Source organism: Ornithodoros turicata, chromosome 2 (assembly GCF_037126465.1).
Source record: "Ornithodoros turicata isolate Travis chromosome 2, ASM3712646v1, whole genome shotgun sequence".
Classification (NCBI taxonomy): domain Eukaryota; kingdom Metazoa; phylum Arthropoda; class Arachnida; order Ixodida; family Argasidae; genus Ornithodoros; species Ornithodoros turicata.
The window spans coordinates 28,611,896-28,625,614 of NC_088202.1; the positions used below are offsets into that span (position 1 = coordinate 28,611,896).

The 13,719-nt window shown below is 46.7% G+C and overlaps 2 protein-coding genes across 2 annotated transcripts in view; one reads left to right on the top strand and one right to left on the bottom strand.

The window, feature by feature from the left end:
- Positions 1–595: 595 nt before the first annotated feature.
- LOC135385259 (palmitoyltransferase ZDHHC23-B-like) overlaps positions 596–13,719 on the bottom strand; it is a 71,210-nt gene continuing 58,086 nt past the window's right edge. Inside the window, exons 5-6 of the mRNA XM_064614462.1 lie at positions 5,770–5,946; positions 596–4,403 (exon numbers count right to left, since the gene is read on the bottom strand). Of these exons, the coding sequence (XP_064470532.1) occupies positions 4,214–4,403; positions 5,770–5,946 (367 nt within the window). The 3' untranslated portion in view covers positions 596–4,213. The remainder of the gene's footprint in view (positions 4,404–5,769; positions 5,947–13,719) is intronic.
- LOC135386412 (uncharacterized) lies at positions 8,702–10,623 on the top strand. The gene is made up of 2 exons (XM_064616326.1): positions 8,702–8,935; positions 9,778–10,623. The coding sequence occupies exons 1-2, from the start codon at positions 8,702–8,704 to the stop codon at positions 10,621–10,623; spliced, it is 1,080 nt and encodes a 359-aa protein (XP_064472396.1).

Consider the following 13,719-nt stretch of genomic DNA (forward strand, 5'->3'; position numbering starts at 1 on the left):
GACGCTCTGGGAGTTTTCGCCGCCGTATCGGGAACGTAACGACGGTAGCGGCGGAGGTCGGCAGCAGTAACGATTTGAATTACGCCAATATAAATGCGTCTTGAAGTGACACCGGTATCACGAACGTAAAATACGACTCGAAGTGCGTCGCGACACATCTGCATGGGCTCCCTGCGCCCAAACCCCCTTGCAGGATAGCGTCTCCCGTTAGTTCGAACTCCGGTTTATTCGAACAAATACCGCGGCCCCCTCGAGTTCGAATTAACGAGAGTCCACTGTATTGACGGTTGTTTACGATGTGTTCGTTATAACCGGAAATTCGTTATAAGTGGGGCTGTTATAGCCAAGATTCACTGTACTTACTAGAGGTACCCAAGTCAGTTATATGGGAAAAATATTGTTTCTGTGGCTCAGAGGAACAACGTGCATCAGTAATTTTGCGATTGCCTGATCTGCTTATATGAAAACAAGTTTTGAACAACATGGTATCACAGCACAGTTTGTACACCAGTATATGTTAGTGCAGCTTCTTGGATAAGACTGACAAGTTCGGAGGCATGTGCAAGTTCATGTGCATAAGGTACCACCATTTCTAAAAAAATATTTATTGCATCAGAAATACTTCTCGGTTAGGAAAGGACGCATGAAAGCGGCGCAACACAATGCTGAGCATGTGCAGAATAAACAGCAGCATGTGCAGAATGGTAAATGTTTAAATGTCAGACTAAATGAGCATCATGCCTTAGGCCACTTGGCAGTAGTCTCAAAATGTTAGCCTGCAAGCCTGCATTCTAGAATACCACTGTTATGCACAGGTTGAAGAAAAAAGGGCTTGCAAAATTTGAGGCGTATGTGATAAACAATTAAACGACAAAAATGTAGGAATTCTTTATGTTCCTCCAGGTGAACTGTCTCCATGCACTGAACAATACATGCAAATAATTATGAACAATGTCACTGTATATGTGGTATAACATATATAAGTGCAACATGTGCACAGTGGCATTCTCTACATGGTCCAATCGTGTGGCATGCACACTCCCAATATGATGATTAGAGGTGTGCACAGGAAAGTAAATTTGTACACGCAACCCACGGAGTCTGATGCAGGTACACCTGCAATACCTGCAGACGCAGTGCGAGTGCACCCGCAATTACCCGCATCCTACAAAGACACTGAATTTTCAACACACAAATAACAGAGCGAAACAAATCAGGAAAGAAAACGCATTTCCACAAACGCGTGCTGTTTCGCTTAATGTTTGGTGTCAAATTTGTCAGCTATCCAAGTGGAAGCCACATTTGTTTCGGTGAAAGGTCAAGTCACCGTGAGTTATGCGAAAAAGTTGACTTTTTGTATTTTTCTCGATGAAACCTGGGGAAAGTGCAAAAATGGATGAACAAGTTAGGGTCGCGAAAGGTTAGCTTAGGGGATGTCGGTAATGTGATCTCACCTGCACTATCAGTACACGCACTGTGGGACACCCTCATTTTACCAGCAACCCGCAGCGACATTGAATTCCTACCTGCACCCACTCACACCTCTAGATATGATATGCAAGCTTCTGGAATTACGTTAAACGTTTAAACCGAAAAATATAAATAAATGTAGTTGAGACATACATACTGTAAAAGTTGTTAATTTCGCGGTCTTAATTATTCGCGAATCCAGCGCAGGGCCCGTTCGAGGAATATTTCGCGAGACCTTAAATTCGCGATTCCGGGTCTCTTTGTGTCACAACCCGTTTCCGACCAGGGGATTAAACGTGCCTACAAAAAGACACTCCAGCGGATTATCGCCTTCTATTTTGACCACCTCGACTTCTGTTCCCGAAACTTAATCGCTTTTGTGCAACACGTTGCTGTCGTCCAGGAAATATGCCCGTACATTAACAAAAGGCAGACCTGAGGGTTGACGCCTTTGTTGTGAGCTCCTCAACTCCTGTTCCCGAAACTCGGTGGCGTGGAGTTCATGGCGGTCTCCGGAATCCTGGAAGCGTCTCGGGTGCTAAGCCGGAATATAGGCCAGTGTCCCGCTGACCCTGTGCTAGTCATCCTTGTTACCAACTTCTTACTGTGACGACAGCAACTTCTCAGTCAGTCAGTCAGTTCCTTCCATGGTGTGCAAGTGCCATGTCTCTGCTGCGGTATTTCAAGCCCGCATCGCCTCAGCCACCGTTGTCTCCCAGCGAGTATGTCCACGGACTGCCGGACACCGCACTGCTCATAACAACAGGGGACAGACGTGCATTTTCTTCTGGCAATGAACAAGTATCCCGGGAAGTTACCGACCAGCAGCATCGAAAGCATCAGCGTGGATCCTATAAGAACAACACGCCGAAACTCCGATGCAAGATCGCAGGGTTCGCTATTGAAAATGGGAACAAAGCCGCTGTTGCGAAATTCTCATCGGCACTTGGAACACCTGTCAGCAAGAGCACTGTCCGCTCGATAAAGGATTCATTTAAGAAGTGTCAGCAGACCCACAGTGATGCAATCAGAGAACTTTCTTCACTTCCCCGTAACCCTCGCGGAGCCAAGCCCGTCCTTGGGGAACTCGATGCAGAGGTCCAGGCGTACATTCGAGAGCTGAGGACATCTGATGGCGTTGTTAATGCACAGATTTGCGTTGCTGCTGCCTTGGGGATCGTCAGGGCTCGGAAACCGTCACTTTTGCTGGAATACGGTGGAACCATCATTCTCGACAAGCCATGGGCGAAGTCTTTCTTGAAGCGCCTGGGATTTGTTCGCAGGAAGGCAACGAAAGCCGCTCGGAAGCTCCCAGCGGACTTCAGCTTGATGAAAGAGAAGTTTCTGGAGGCCATCTCTACCCTTAGGACTGACCTGGGGATTCCTGACGAGCTCGTCATCAATTTCGACCAGACTGGAGTGAAACTAGCGCCAGTGGGTGAGTGGACAATGGAAGAACATGGCGCCAGGCAAGTTGGCGTAGAAGCGTTGGATGACAAAAGAGAAATTACGGTGCTGATGTCAACAACGCTCTCCGGTCATTTGCTCCCGCCACAGGTAATCTACGCTGGAAAGACAGACAGGTGTCACCCAAAAGTCGCATTCCCCCAAGAACTTGGACGTTTGGCAACTCGGGAAAACCACTGGAGCAACGAGGCGACGATGTTGCGCTTCGTAGACAGTGTCCTGGTGCCTTACATTGAGGGCCACCGAGTAGCCAGTGGGAATTCTGACCAAGCAGCACTGTACATCTTCGATGTTTTCGCGGCGCACAGGACCAAGAGTTTTCTTGAGAAGCTCTCGGACAATAATATCAAGTGTGTGTTCGTCCCTGCAAGCTGCACAGGTGAACTGCAGCAAAACGATCTCGCCGTGAACAAGGTTTTTAAGGCGACTATGAGGAACCTGTTCACAGGATGGTATGCCGAACAGGTGCGAGTGTTGATGGACAGGCGGTCGGGGGATCTCACGAAAGCTGATCTCCGCAGCAGTGTCATGAAGCCCATACATGCTGGGTGGCTCATCGAGGCCTATAAGCAACTTGAAAGCCGCAAGAGTGACATTATTACCGGGTTTACGAAGGCCGGCATCATCGGGAGCATCGTGAATCATGTAGAGTGAATGTAAGAGAGCTATTGAATGCTATAAAGCTGTATATGCGCTAATAAATCACTGACTCCAAAACGAAACTCTTGAGTGCCGTCTGCTGTTGGTCGCGAATTTCGAAGCTTTTTTTTCCCCATGACATCGGTAAGTGTATTTCGTGGGACTTTAAATTCGCGAAAAAAATCTTAATCGCGAAAATTAGTTCCTCGCAAAAATTTCTACTTTTACAGTACCGTTGTGTTTTCAATGTAACAGCGTATTATGGAATACTTGATGGATTTATGCATCAAAATAATCATGCCTCTGATCCATAGTTGATTAGGATACTGCGGTCCTCTTGCAAGTGGAATATGCTTAAAATTAACAGCAAAACTGCACATGGTTGTGGGGCACTAGCACATAGTTGTACGATAGATGTGACCACTGGAGAGTACAACAACGCATTCCAATAAATATGGCAGCGGAGTGTTCGCAATACATCCATTCAGCTGAACAGCGGCCACATATTCAGTGAGGGTATCGTGCCTTCCATAGGAATTATGCGCCTGGACATAAACAACAGGAATCCAAGGGCTCCGATACAGAAGAGTTCACACTGTACAGAGCACCATGTTAGGCCACCTCCGTCACACTTCTATCACGTATCTGGAAGCCAGAAAGCGCAACAATTTTTCCATGGACCTTTACTATATACAGCTATTCGATGCTTCTTCAGGTCATAGATGGTTGTATTGAGAGAAATCAACCACAGCTGTTGGAGGAGCATCAGGGCAACCGGGCACGCTAAGAGAAGGGCGTAGATGCCGCACACGTAGCACAGGGCTATACTGTAAAACAAAGAAAATACAATGAGGCAATGAACTCAAGCGTCCCTCTTACAGCAGCAAGGTATCGTCCTCTTCTACCCCTTGCTTACAAGTAAACAGTGAACCAGAACCACTAATAACCTACCTCAAGTATAAGGTCTATGTGCAGATGGCTTTACCTAACAAGCCCAGAAATAACCATAAACAATTGTAGGTTTATATGTAGCTCATGATATATCATCTGGAAGAGTTTTCCCACTTGATAAGAAGCTATTGCACTATCTAGGTTTTGCTTCTCTTTACAAGATGTATACAGTGAACCCACGTTAATATGACCCCCGATAATCTGACATGCGCGCTTTATGACCATACTCCTGGGGAACAATGCAGTGAAACCTCTGCGAATCCCCCCGTTAATATGACAATTCTGCATTATGGCCAAAATTTTTGGGAACGACCATGGTCATAATAACAAGGGTTCACTGTATGCTGAATTCCTTCCTTTCAGCTTACTGACCACACTCTGTTAGGGCTCAAAAAGACTGTTTACGAGACAAAACTTCAGTCACCTTCCGGGTTCAAATTGTTATGCAAATGAAAGAGTAGCACAAGACTATGTTTGAGTTGCATCCAAAACCTGAAACCTAACAGAGCTTGAAAGAGAGTTTGTTTCTGTATAGCTGGGTGTACTTAAATGTTTTGTTTCCCGGAATTATTGATGCATCAGGTTTCCATCTCTCTCGGAAAATGACCATGGGAAGCAAGGAACCAGAGCTGAGGGTGGCTCACAAAAACAGTAGAAGGCAATGCAAAGTACTCCCAGCACAGAGCAGGGGCCCAGAGGGGTGCCCGCTCATTTTTCTTTTCTTTTTTTTGCATAATAAAAAATGAACGTAAAATTTAGATTACACATATTATGTCTCTGTCAGCATGCCACAGTCTCCCTGTTTCTTCATCTGGGTTCCAGTACACTCTACCAACTGTGGTCACCGCGTACATGCATTTCCATCAACGTACCTTTTGAAGTTATTTTTCCTGTATTGAAATCCCAAATCATGCTTGTAAGCAAGTTCAAATCCCAGAAGCTCTTGGACAAGGTGTAATCACAACGTTCTATGCACCATTTCATAAGGGCACAGGAAATTCGAATTTTTAGAGTGTAATGCACGTCTAGTAACCAGTGGCTGAGTAAAAAGTCTCTCCATTTCTTCTTTGGGAGCTTAAATGATTAAGCAGCAGCATAAGTACGGCAAAAACAATCTTTTCGAGCGCTCAAATACAAGCTAAATCGAATTTTCACTAGTAATTTGTCAGAGAAAACCACCCATTAATTACACAGTAGCCATTTTTCTACTACAAGGTATAACTCAATGGAAGCAATACATACTGAACATCCTCGTAGACATCTGTACAGGACTCTGGAATTAGAATGATGCCCCATAGCATTTTGGGGTAGCACACTGTGGTCAGCGTCAGGTTAGCCCCATAGACGAGAGAGACGACCAAGCCAGCGAGGCCCAACACGAAAGCACGATGGTTCTTTTCACCAACACATGTATCCAACCTGGAGGAAGAAGTAGTAGCTGCTGAACTGTTCACACAGATATGTATTACGTAACAGGCACTTTCATACAAACCACAAGAAATGTACAGGGCGAAGTCAGTTAGGTGTAGTAAAGACCTCTGACATAGCAATAGTGTACACCAGTAGCACTCAAACTTGGTGAGCCCAAGGAACCCCTATTCATCTTTTGACATAGCGAGGGATCCCTACATGTGATGCAGGTTTGGCACACATTCGTACAACTGCTCACTATAACCTCACTGCAACTTCTGCATCATCCCCCCTTTTTCCTTTCTTTTTTGTTTCCTCTCCACGTTTGATGAAGAGCGTTCGCCTCAAAACATCACGACTCCCCCTTTTTCCAAGTTTACCCCTTTGGTACTCTGCATCCATTCTGCTGTTTTTTTTTAAAGTACAACACTGTTTATTTTCGTTGTGGCGCCACCATGGCGTGTGTTTACGCAAAAAGAAAATATAGACTGAAACTAACAGAGTCAGTCACGACGGCTGCACAGTCTACTTGGGCCTACTTTGGTCGTGTGTTTACCCAAAAAATACAGACCAAATAAAAAATAACAAAAATTAGAGTTTTCATTCACCAACAAGCGTTTACTGCAGAGAAGAAACATTTTTCATGTTTTGCCCAAAGTGGCTTTGGCAAGGTACAAAATGCCTAGGCATTTTGCAGAATGCCTAGGCAGAGTGTGAAAGATGTTTACCGGGAAGCAAGATTTCGTACTTTGTGAAAAAGAGCTGGGTTTGTTTGTTTGTTTGTTTGTTTGCAAGGAAAAAAAAAAGAGGAGAAATTGAACTCATCTCCTGACGTGTTCTGCTACTCCAAACATTAATTCTCACCCCCACCCCCTTCTTCTACAGCCACCTTTGACTGGAGTCTCCTCGTGTACCTGCTACAGAAGTGTTGCCAAGCTGAACAGTACTTGGAATTGTTAGTGCTACCTCAACAAAACAATCCTCCCTTTTTGTGGCGAACAGCTGGGCAACAGAAATATGAGGTGCGATAAAAAGGTTCTGAGACTAGTTCTGTAGCATAACGAGAGATGGCACCACGGGGATGGGCACACAGTAGTTTGTTGACCTTAGTTGATGACCTTAGTTTGTTCCCACAAAATCACTTCGAGAAGCCATAGAGGCCACAACAGATGAAACGTCCAGGTTACATAGCAGCATAGAGGTTAATGCTGTACGCAAGAAAAAGCCTACGAAATCAGAAAGCATCAAGTCCAAGAAGATTTGAGGTTTGAAATGAAAACTTATCACGGGTGTGGTAGCAGTGAGTAACCCACACCACAAGTGCCGACTCCTTTATGCAATTTGCCATTGATGTAAAAAATAAGACCTTCATTAAAAACATGCCGAGCAATGGGCAAATGCAAAAGTAATGAATCGAAGACTACTTTAGAGCAGGCAGTCGTGAACCACAGCAGAACATGTTGTATTAGCAGTGCCACCGAAGTGAAATTATGCACAGATGATGCAGACATTACACTTATGGAAGTTGATACAGGTGCAGCTGCCTCAACTATGTCTGTCAGTAGGTTTTAAAACTTCTGCCCCGATATAACAGACATCACAACCCCCAAGACAGCAACCTAGAACGTAGTTAAACCTGCTGGAGCAGACTGGGTTCAACACAGAAGAACGTTGCCACTCCACTTGTTAACAGATGACAACTTCCTAATGCTGTTGGGCAGAGACTGGGTGGTAGTGATCACACTGCCAATGGCCAGAAATTTTCCAAGTCCAGGTTATAAATGGCAGCAAGAGAATGGATAGCCTGTTACAGGGATTCCCATAATATTGGCACTTACCCCAAGGCGCGATTTGACGCCAAGGTCACCTTCAGTGGCGATATGGACAGATGTTTCCCCTGGCACTAAATCAAGGAAGATTCTGCACTGCTCAGAACTAAGAGGTGCTTGACTTGACAGCTGGGACAGTTACTCGTAAATTGAGAGCGAAGGGCGGAGAATTCAGAGGAACTGCTGCTGTCAAAATTTCAAACAGCCCAACCACGGGCTGAGGCAGTTTAAACCAGGGCTGCTCGATTGGTGGTCCCAAGTTAGGGCTGTAGCCCAAGTTGTAACCCTTAAGAGGGGCGCAGAGGGTGAAAAGGAGATCTGAGCTGGACAGCGTGGTTGGGAGGAGGTCAAGACTTTCCGTCAGAAAGTCAAGTTACTCGACTTCCCTCGGTCATGTATTATAGTTGACTTCTGTAAGTATAAGTTGTAAATAAATCCCTCGTACATCACAGGAACTTCAGTCATGGCTCCAATGCAGTAAAGACAGGTAACAGGCCCAGCATCCACCGGGCGCGGGAACAATGACAGGGAAGAGATCATCAACAATTCCTCCAAGTTTATCATCGTCGGGGGCTGCAGCTGGCGAACTTCATCTCATCTCATCAATTTCTACTGGCGCATTCAACAGGATCCTGTTAGGTCTTCACTGGTGAACATGCTCAAACACCGTTCTTCAACTGAGCACCCCGAGGGAAAATTCGCCTGTCCGGTGATGAAGACAGCGACAAGGGAGTGCTGGGAAGCGTGCTTGGCTACGAGGCAACTGCAGGCACATCTTCAAGGACAGCGACAGTTCATCGGTGGGGAGCTTCAGGAACAACGCAGCGCGGGAGAAGCTATAAAAGAAGACTGCAGCGGAGTGTGTAGCCAAGGGCTTTTGTGAAGTCTGTGAGCACAGCTTTTTGTATTTTTGGGGGGTATCGCCACATCAGTATATGATTAGTGATGGGTCCCTCAACAAAGAAGTGCAAGAATGGGGAGACGAAGGTGATGATATGAGGGTGGATAACGGTTTAGATGTTACGGATATCGCCGAAACGGACTTGCAAACCAAACTGGCGATCGAAAAAGAAAGGATGCAACAACTGTTGAACATTTTCAACTTGCAGAGCTTGGGCAAGTGGCTCGCATACAGGAAGGTGTCCGAATACCACTGTCAGGAGGTGAAAGTGAATATTCTGACACACTAAAACATTTTTCAAAGATGTTGCATGGCACAATTCCTGGCAGACGCGGAGGCACCCATGTGGTTTGATATGGTCTAATGTGTGTTTGAGAGGTACAATATGCCAGAGAATATCCACGTGCACTTGATTTATCCGGTGGTGGCCATTTGGATGGGTTTGCTGATGTTCTCAAATGAGCAAAAACGACAAATTCAAATTTGAGACCATTAAATTGGCAGTGCTGAAAGAATTACGTCTGTGTCCAAGCGTATTTCCTATCATTGACGAAGACAAACTGCGGTAGCTGGAAGCTGTTCATGCGACGACTGAATAGCTACCTCACGTATTACATTGAGGCGAGAGAAATTATGGATTTGGAGGTGCTGAAAAATCTGTTCGTCGCGGATCAACTAAAGGCAATTATAGGGCCCGACGCTCTCAAGTACGTGACACTGAGAGAGGGAGATGATTGGCTTGACACATTCCAAATTGCGGAGTTGCTCGCCATGCGCAATGAGGCAGACGGTAGGCATCTCGCTGGTATCTCGACGGAAGTGACACGTTTGAACTGTAGTATCCAAGGCCGTGTTTAGCCAAGTCTGTGTTTCGGTTGGCAACATTGAGTGAGATAATAAATGAACTACAAACAAATAATATGGCGACCGGACGCATCTGCCGATCTCTCTAACTGAACCAGAGTAACTAGAAGTACTACAAACTAGTACACTACAATGGTGTCAGAAGTGGGATGCTAACAAACAGCAACGTCCACACAATGACGATAAGAAATCTCCACCAGCGAGACAAGCAACAATGCTTAGCAGTAGCTGCGATCACCAACCCAGTACAACATTGCGCAAGCGCTCCTGCAATTTCCGAGTTTTGATCTCCGAGCAACTGACGACAGTAGTATCGGCCTAGAGTGGGTGAAGTGGGTTGAACGGTTTGAGAACTTCATCCTAGCGTGCGACATCGAGGAGGATGTGCGCAAGAAAGTCCTTCTCCTTCACTACATGGGAAAGGAAGTGTACGATATTTTTCGATCCCTCCCTGAGGCCAACACGCGAAATGCATCCATTGCATCCACCACCATTGAGGCGGCATCTATGGAATCGCAGGAAACCACATCAGAATATGAGGCAGCAAAGGCTAAACCTGACCCTTATTTTACCCCTCAAGTGAATCCGACCTTCGCCATTTACCGTTTTCGGCAGGAAAAGCAAAACGAAGGTGAGAGCTTGGACACATTTTACACGTGTCTTCGACAGTTGTCACGCCATTGCAACTTAACAAACGTAGACTTCGAAATCAAGAACCAGCTAATTCTTACAACGACATTGTCTCGTCTTCGAAAGTATGCGATGCTCCACTCCCTTGATCTGGCGGACATACTCAAACAAGGTCGATCGTTCGAGGACATAGAACGTGACGTGATGGAAATTGAAAGAAACCCTGATAACAGTGCACCAGTGCATCGACTAGGCAAGCGAGATCAGCATCAGGCAAAGAAACCTAATCAAAAGACAAAGGCAGGATCACAGCAAGATACTACTACAGGGCCTAAGAGCTCGTCGAACGAATGTCACAACTGTGGTGGAAGATGGCCTCACGACGGTGGCAAAACAGGATGTCCAGCATGGGGGAAAACATGCAATAGCTGCCACAAAAGCGGTCATTTCGCATTTCGCTAAGGTGTGTCGCTCGTCAAAAGAAACGGTCCAAGTAGTTGACCAGGACAGTTCAGGCAGTGAGGAATATGCTTTTGCAGCTATGACTATGAGCAACAATCCCATCACTTTTGTGACTGACACCAGTGCTACAGTGTCTGTCATCAATGAAAAAGACCTTAGACACGGCAGTCTGAGCAAGTGCCTTGAGAAAACAACCATCAAGGTGTTCCCGTACAGGGCAAAGCCTCCACTACCACTCCTCGGCAAAGTCTCTGCTAAATTGAGGTACAAGGATAAGATCATTCAAGAAGACCTCCTAGTCGCACCTGGAGATTGTGCACCACTTCTCAGCTTTACCGCCGCATCCGGTCTTGGCCTCGTTTCCATTACCTATCAAGTTGAGGAGAACACAGAGCACTGCTCTATCACAGAGTCATTCCCAACCCTCTTCAAAGGAGTTGGAAAGCTCAAGGAACAACAGATTCACCTTTTTGTAGATGAAAGCATACCCCCTATTGCTCAACCACATCGCCGCATACCCTTTGCACTGAGGGAGGCTGCAGAACAAGAACTTTGTCGCCTGCTGTTGGAAGATATAATCGAACTAGTGGAAGGTCCAAGACCGTGGGTCTCCCCGGTAGTGATCGTCCCCAGGCCACACAACTCCGATGAGATCAGATTGCGTGTGAACATGCGTGTGGTTAACACAGCCATTCAGCGTGAACGACACTCATGCCCAACTATGGATTATATCATCGTTGTGCTGAATGGAGCAACAGTGTTTTCCTGCTTAGACCTCAAGAATGGATACCACAAGTTAGAGTTGGACATGCCGTAAAGACAACTAACGACTTTTTCAACACACATTGGTTTGTTCTGCTACAGACGTCTCAGTTTTGGTATCTGCAGCGCCGCGGAAATTTTCCAGAACACCATTCGGCAAGTGCTCAATGGCATTCCAAATGTGCTAAATGTCAGTGATGACATTCTAGTCTTTGGGAAAACCAAGCGGGAGCATGACACTGCTCTACACGCTGTCCTTCATAGACCTCAAAAGGCAGGATTAACACTCAACGAAAAGAAATGTCACTGTTATCAGCAGGAGTTGACTTTCTTCGGGCTGATTTTCTCAGCGAAAGGAATTCGTCCAGATCCCCGAAAGATTGAGGCTCTCCTACAGATTGAAACGCCAACTAACCATCAGGAAGTGAGAAGCCTCCTGGGAATGGTAAACTACTCCGGAAGATTTCTAAAAAACCTTGCTAACCTCACACAACCGTTGAGGGAACTGACGTTAAAGAATGCTCCATGGGAATGGACACAGCGACACCAGAGTGCTTTTGACAGTCTCAAACAGGCTATGTCCGAGGCATCTACCTTGGCGTACTTCGACCCATGGAAGGAGACAGAGCTAGTTGTTGATGCTAGTCCACACTAGAGCACTGCACGGGCCTAATTTTCAGGCCCGTGACGGCCCAGTCCCGGCTGCTCCGGCCCGCACCTGGCCCGCTACCGAGGTCTTTAATAGATTTCCAGCCTGGGTCCGACTGTTTCCATGCTCATGCCCGGTCCCAGCCCGCCTCTGCTCTATGTGTTCTCGAGGCCCGGAGGCGTATTTAGATTTACTAAAGAGCATAGCGCAGCGTGAAAAAGGACGCAGCTAATTCGTGGAGAGTGAGGAGGTACACTCAAACGCTGTGCTTCTCTGCTGGCAAGCCGCTCTGTGCTTGGTGCTTGCTTGCTTGGGAAGGCAGCTCGCAGCGGCGTGTGGGCGATATGTATGTACCTTGCGGTTCAAGAGGGACTCATCTCCGCTCTATTGTGCATGCACCGGTGTTAGTTCCCCTTTCTCGAACTCTCACGCGAACGAAATATGTCCCACCTCCTAACATAACTGACCCTTTGTCTCGACTCGACCCTCTGACTGGCCCTAACTCGACTCTCAGCACACCCATCACACCAATCGTCCCCAAATGTGTGCGAGTGCACGTATGAAATCCAGACCCATTACACGAAATTAGCATGATCACGTATAAAAAAGTGATAGTTTTCAGATGAGAATACCATAATATCCCATACCCAATGAGCGGACCCAATGAGCCCGCGTGCCAGGCCGGGCTTTTGGGCAAGCCCGGGCCCATGCAGTGCTCTAGTCCACACGGTCTGTGTGCCATTCTAACAGAAAGAGAGGGCACAGAAGCTGCAGTTATTGCCTATGCGAGCAGAGCACTCACACCGGTGGAAATCAGATATTCTCAAATTGAACGGGAAATGCTTGCAGCAGTATGGGCAATGGAGCATTTTCAGCTGTATCTGCGTGGTACTCAGTTCCTTCTATTGACAGACCACAAGCCCCTTGTCAGCATCTTGGGGAATCCCAGGTCATTGCCATCCGCTCGGATAGATCGCCTTTCCCTTCGTATCCAGCAGAACACCTTCAACGTCCAACAGATGGAAGGAAAAAGTAACCTGTCCAACTATCTCTCCAGACAATCTATACCACTGGGGCAAACACATGGGAGGATCACCAAAGTTCCAGAGGAATATATCAGCTTCATACAACGTTACTGCGTCCCCGAGGCTTTCCCAGTCCAGGAAGTTGCTGAACAAACGAAACCTGATCGACAGCTACAGTTACTTGTGAGAGCCATGAAGCAGCCCTCATGTAATGACTGGTTGCAGCCTGAACTCAAAGCCTTTACAGCAGTAAGGCACGAACTGACCGCAACAACCGAAGGCCTCGTTCTTCGGGGTACACGCCTGATCCTACCAACTGGTCTCCAGAAGCGCGCTATTCAACTTGCACATCGGGGTCATCGAGGAATAGTCAAAACGTGGATACTGCGTGGATATAAACGCAACTGTCGATTTGGGAGCAGAAGTCACAGTGCTACGGAAGTCTTAGGTGCCGTAGAAGTTACAAGAGCCCACAGGGTCAATTCAGTTAGGTTCAGCATTTAACAAAAAGACCCCAGTAAAGCTGGTAACGTTACCCTTGTCGCCGTCACACGTACAGAGTCACGTTTCATGCAGGATCGACGGCTATACTTCCGTCCAGTGCGCGTTGACAGACGAGCTATTCGCAGGTGTAGGCTGTTTACTGTCGTTGGGAGGTGC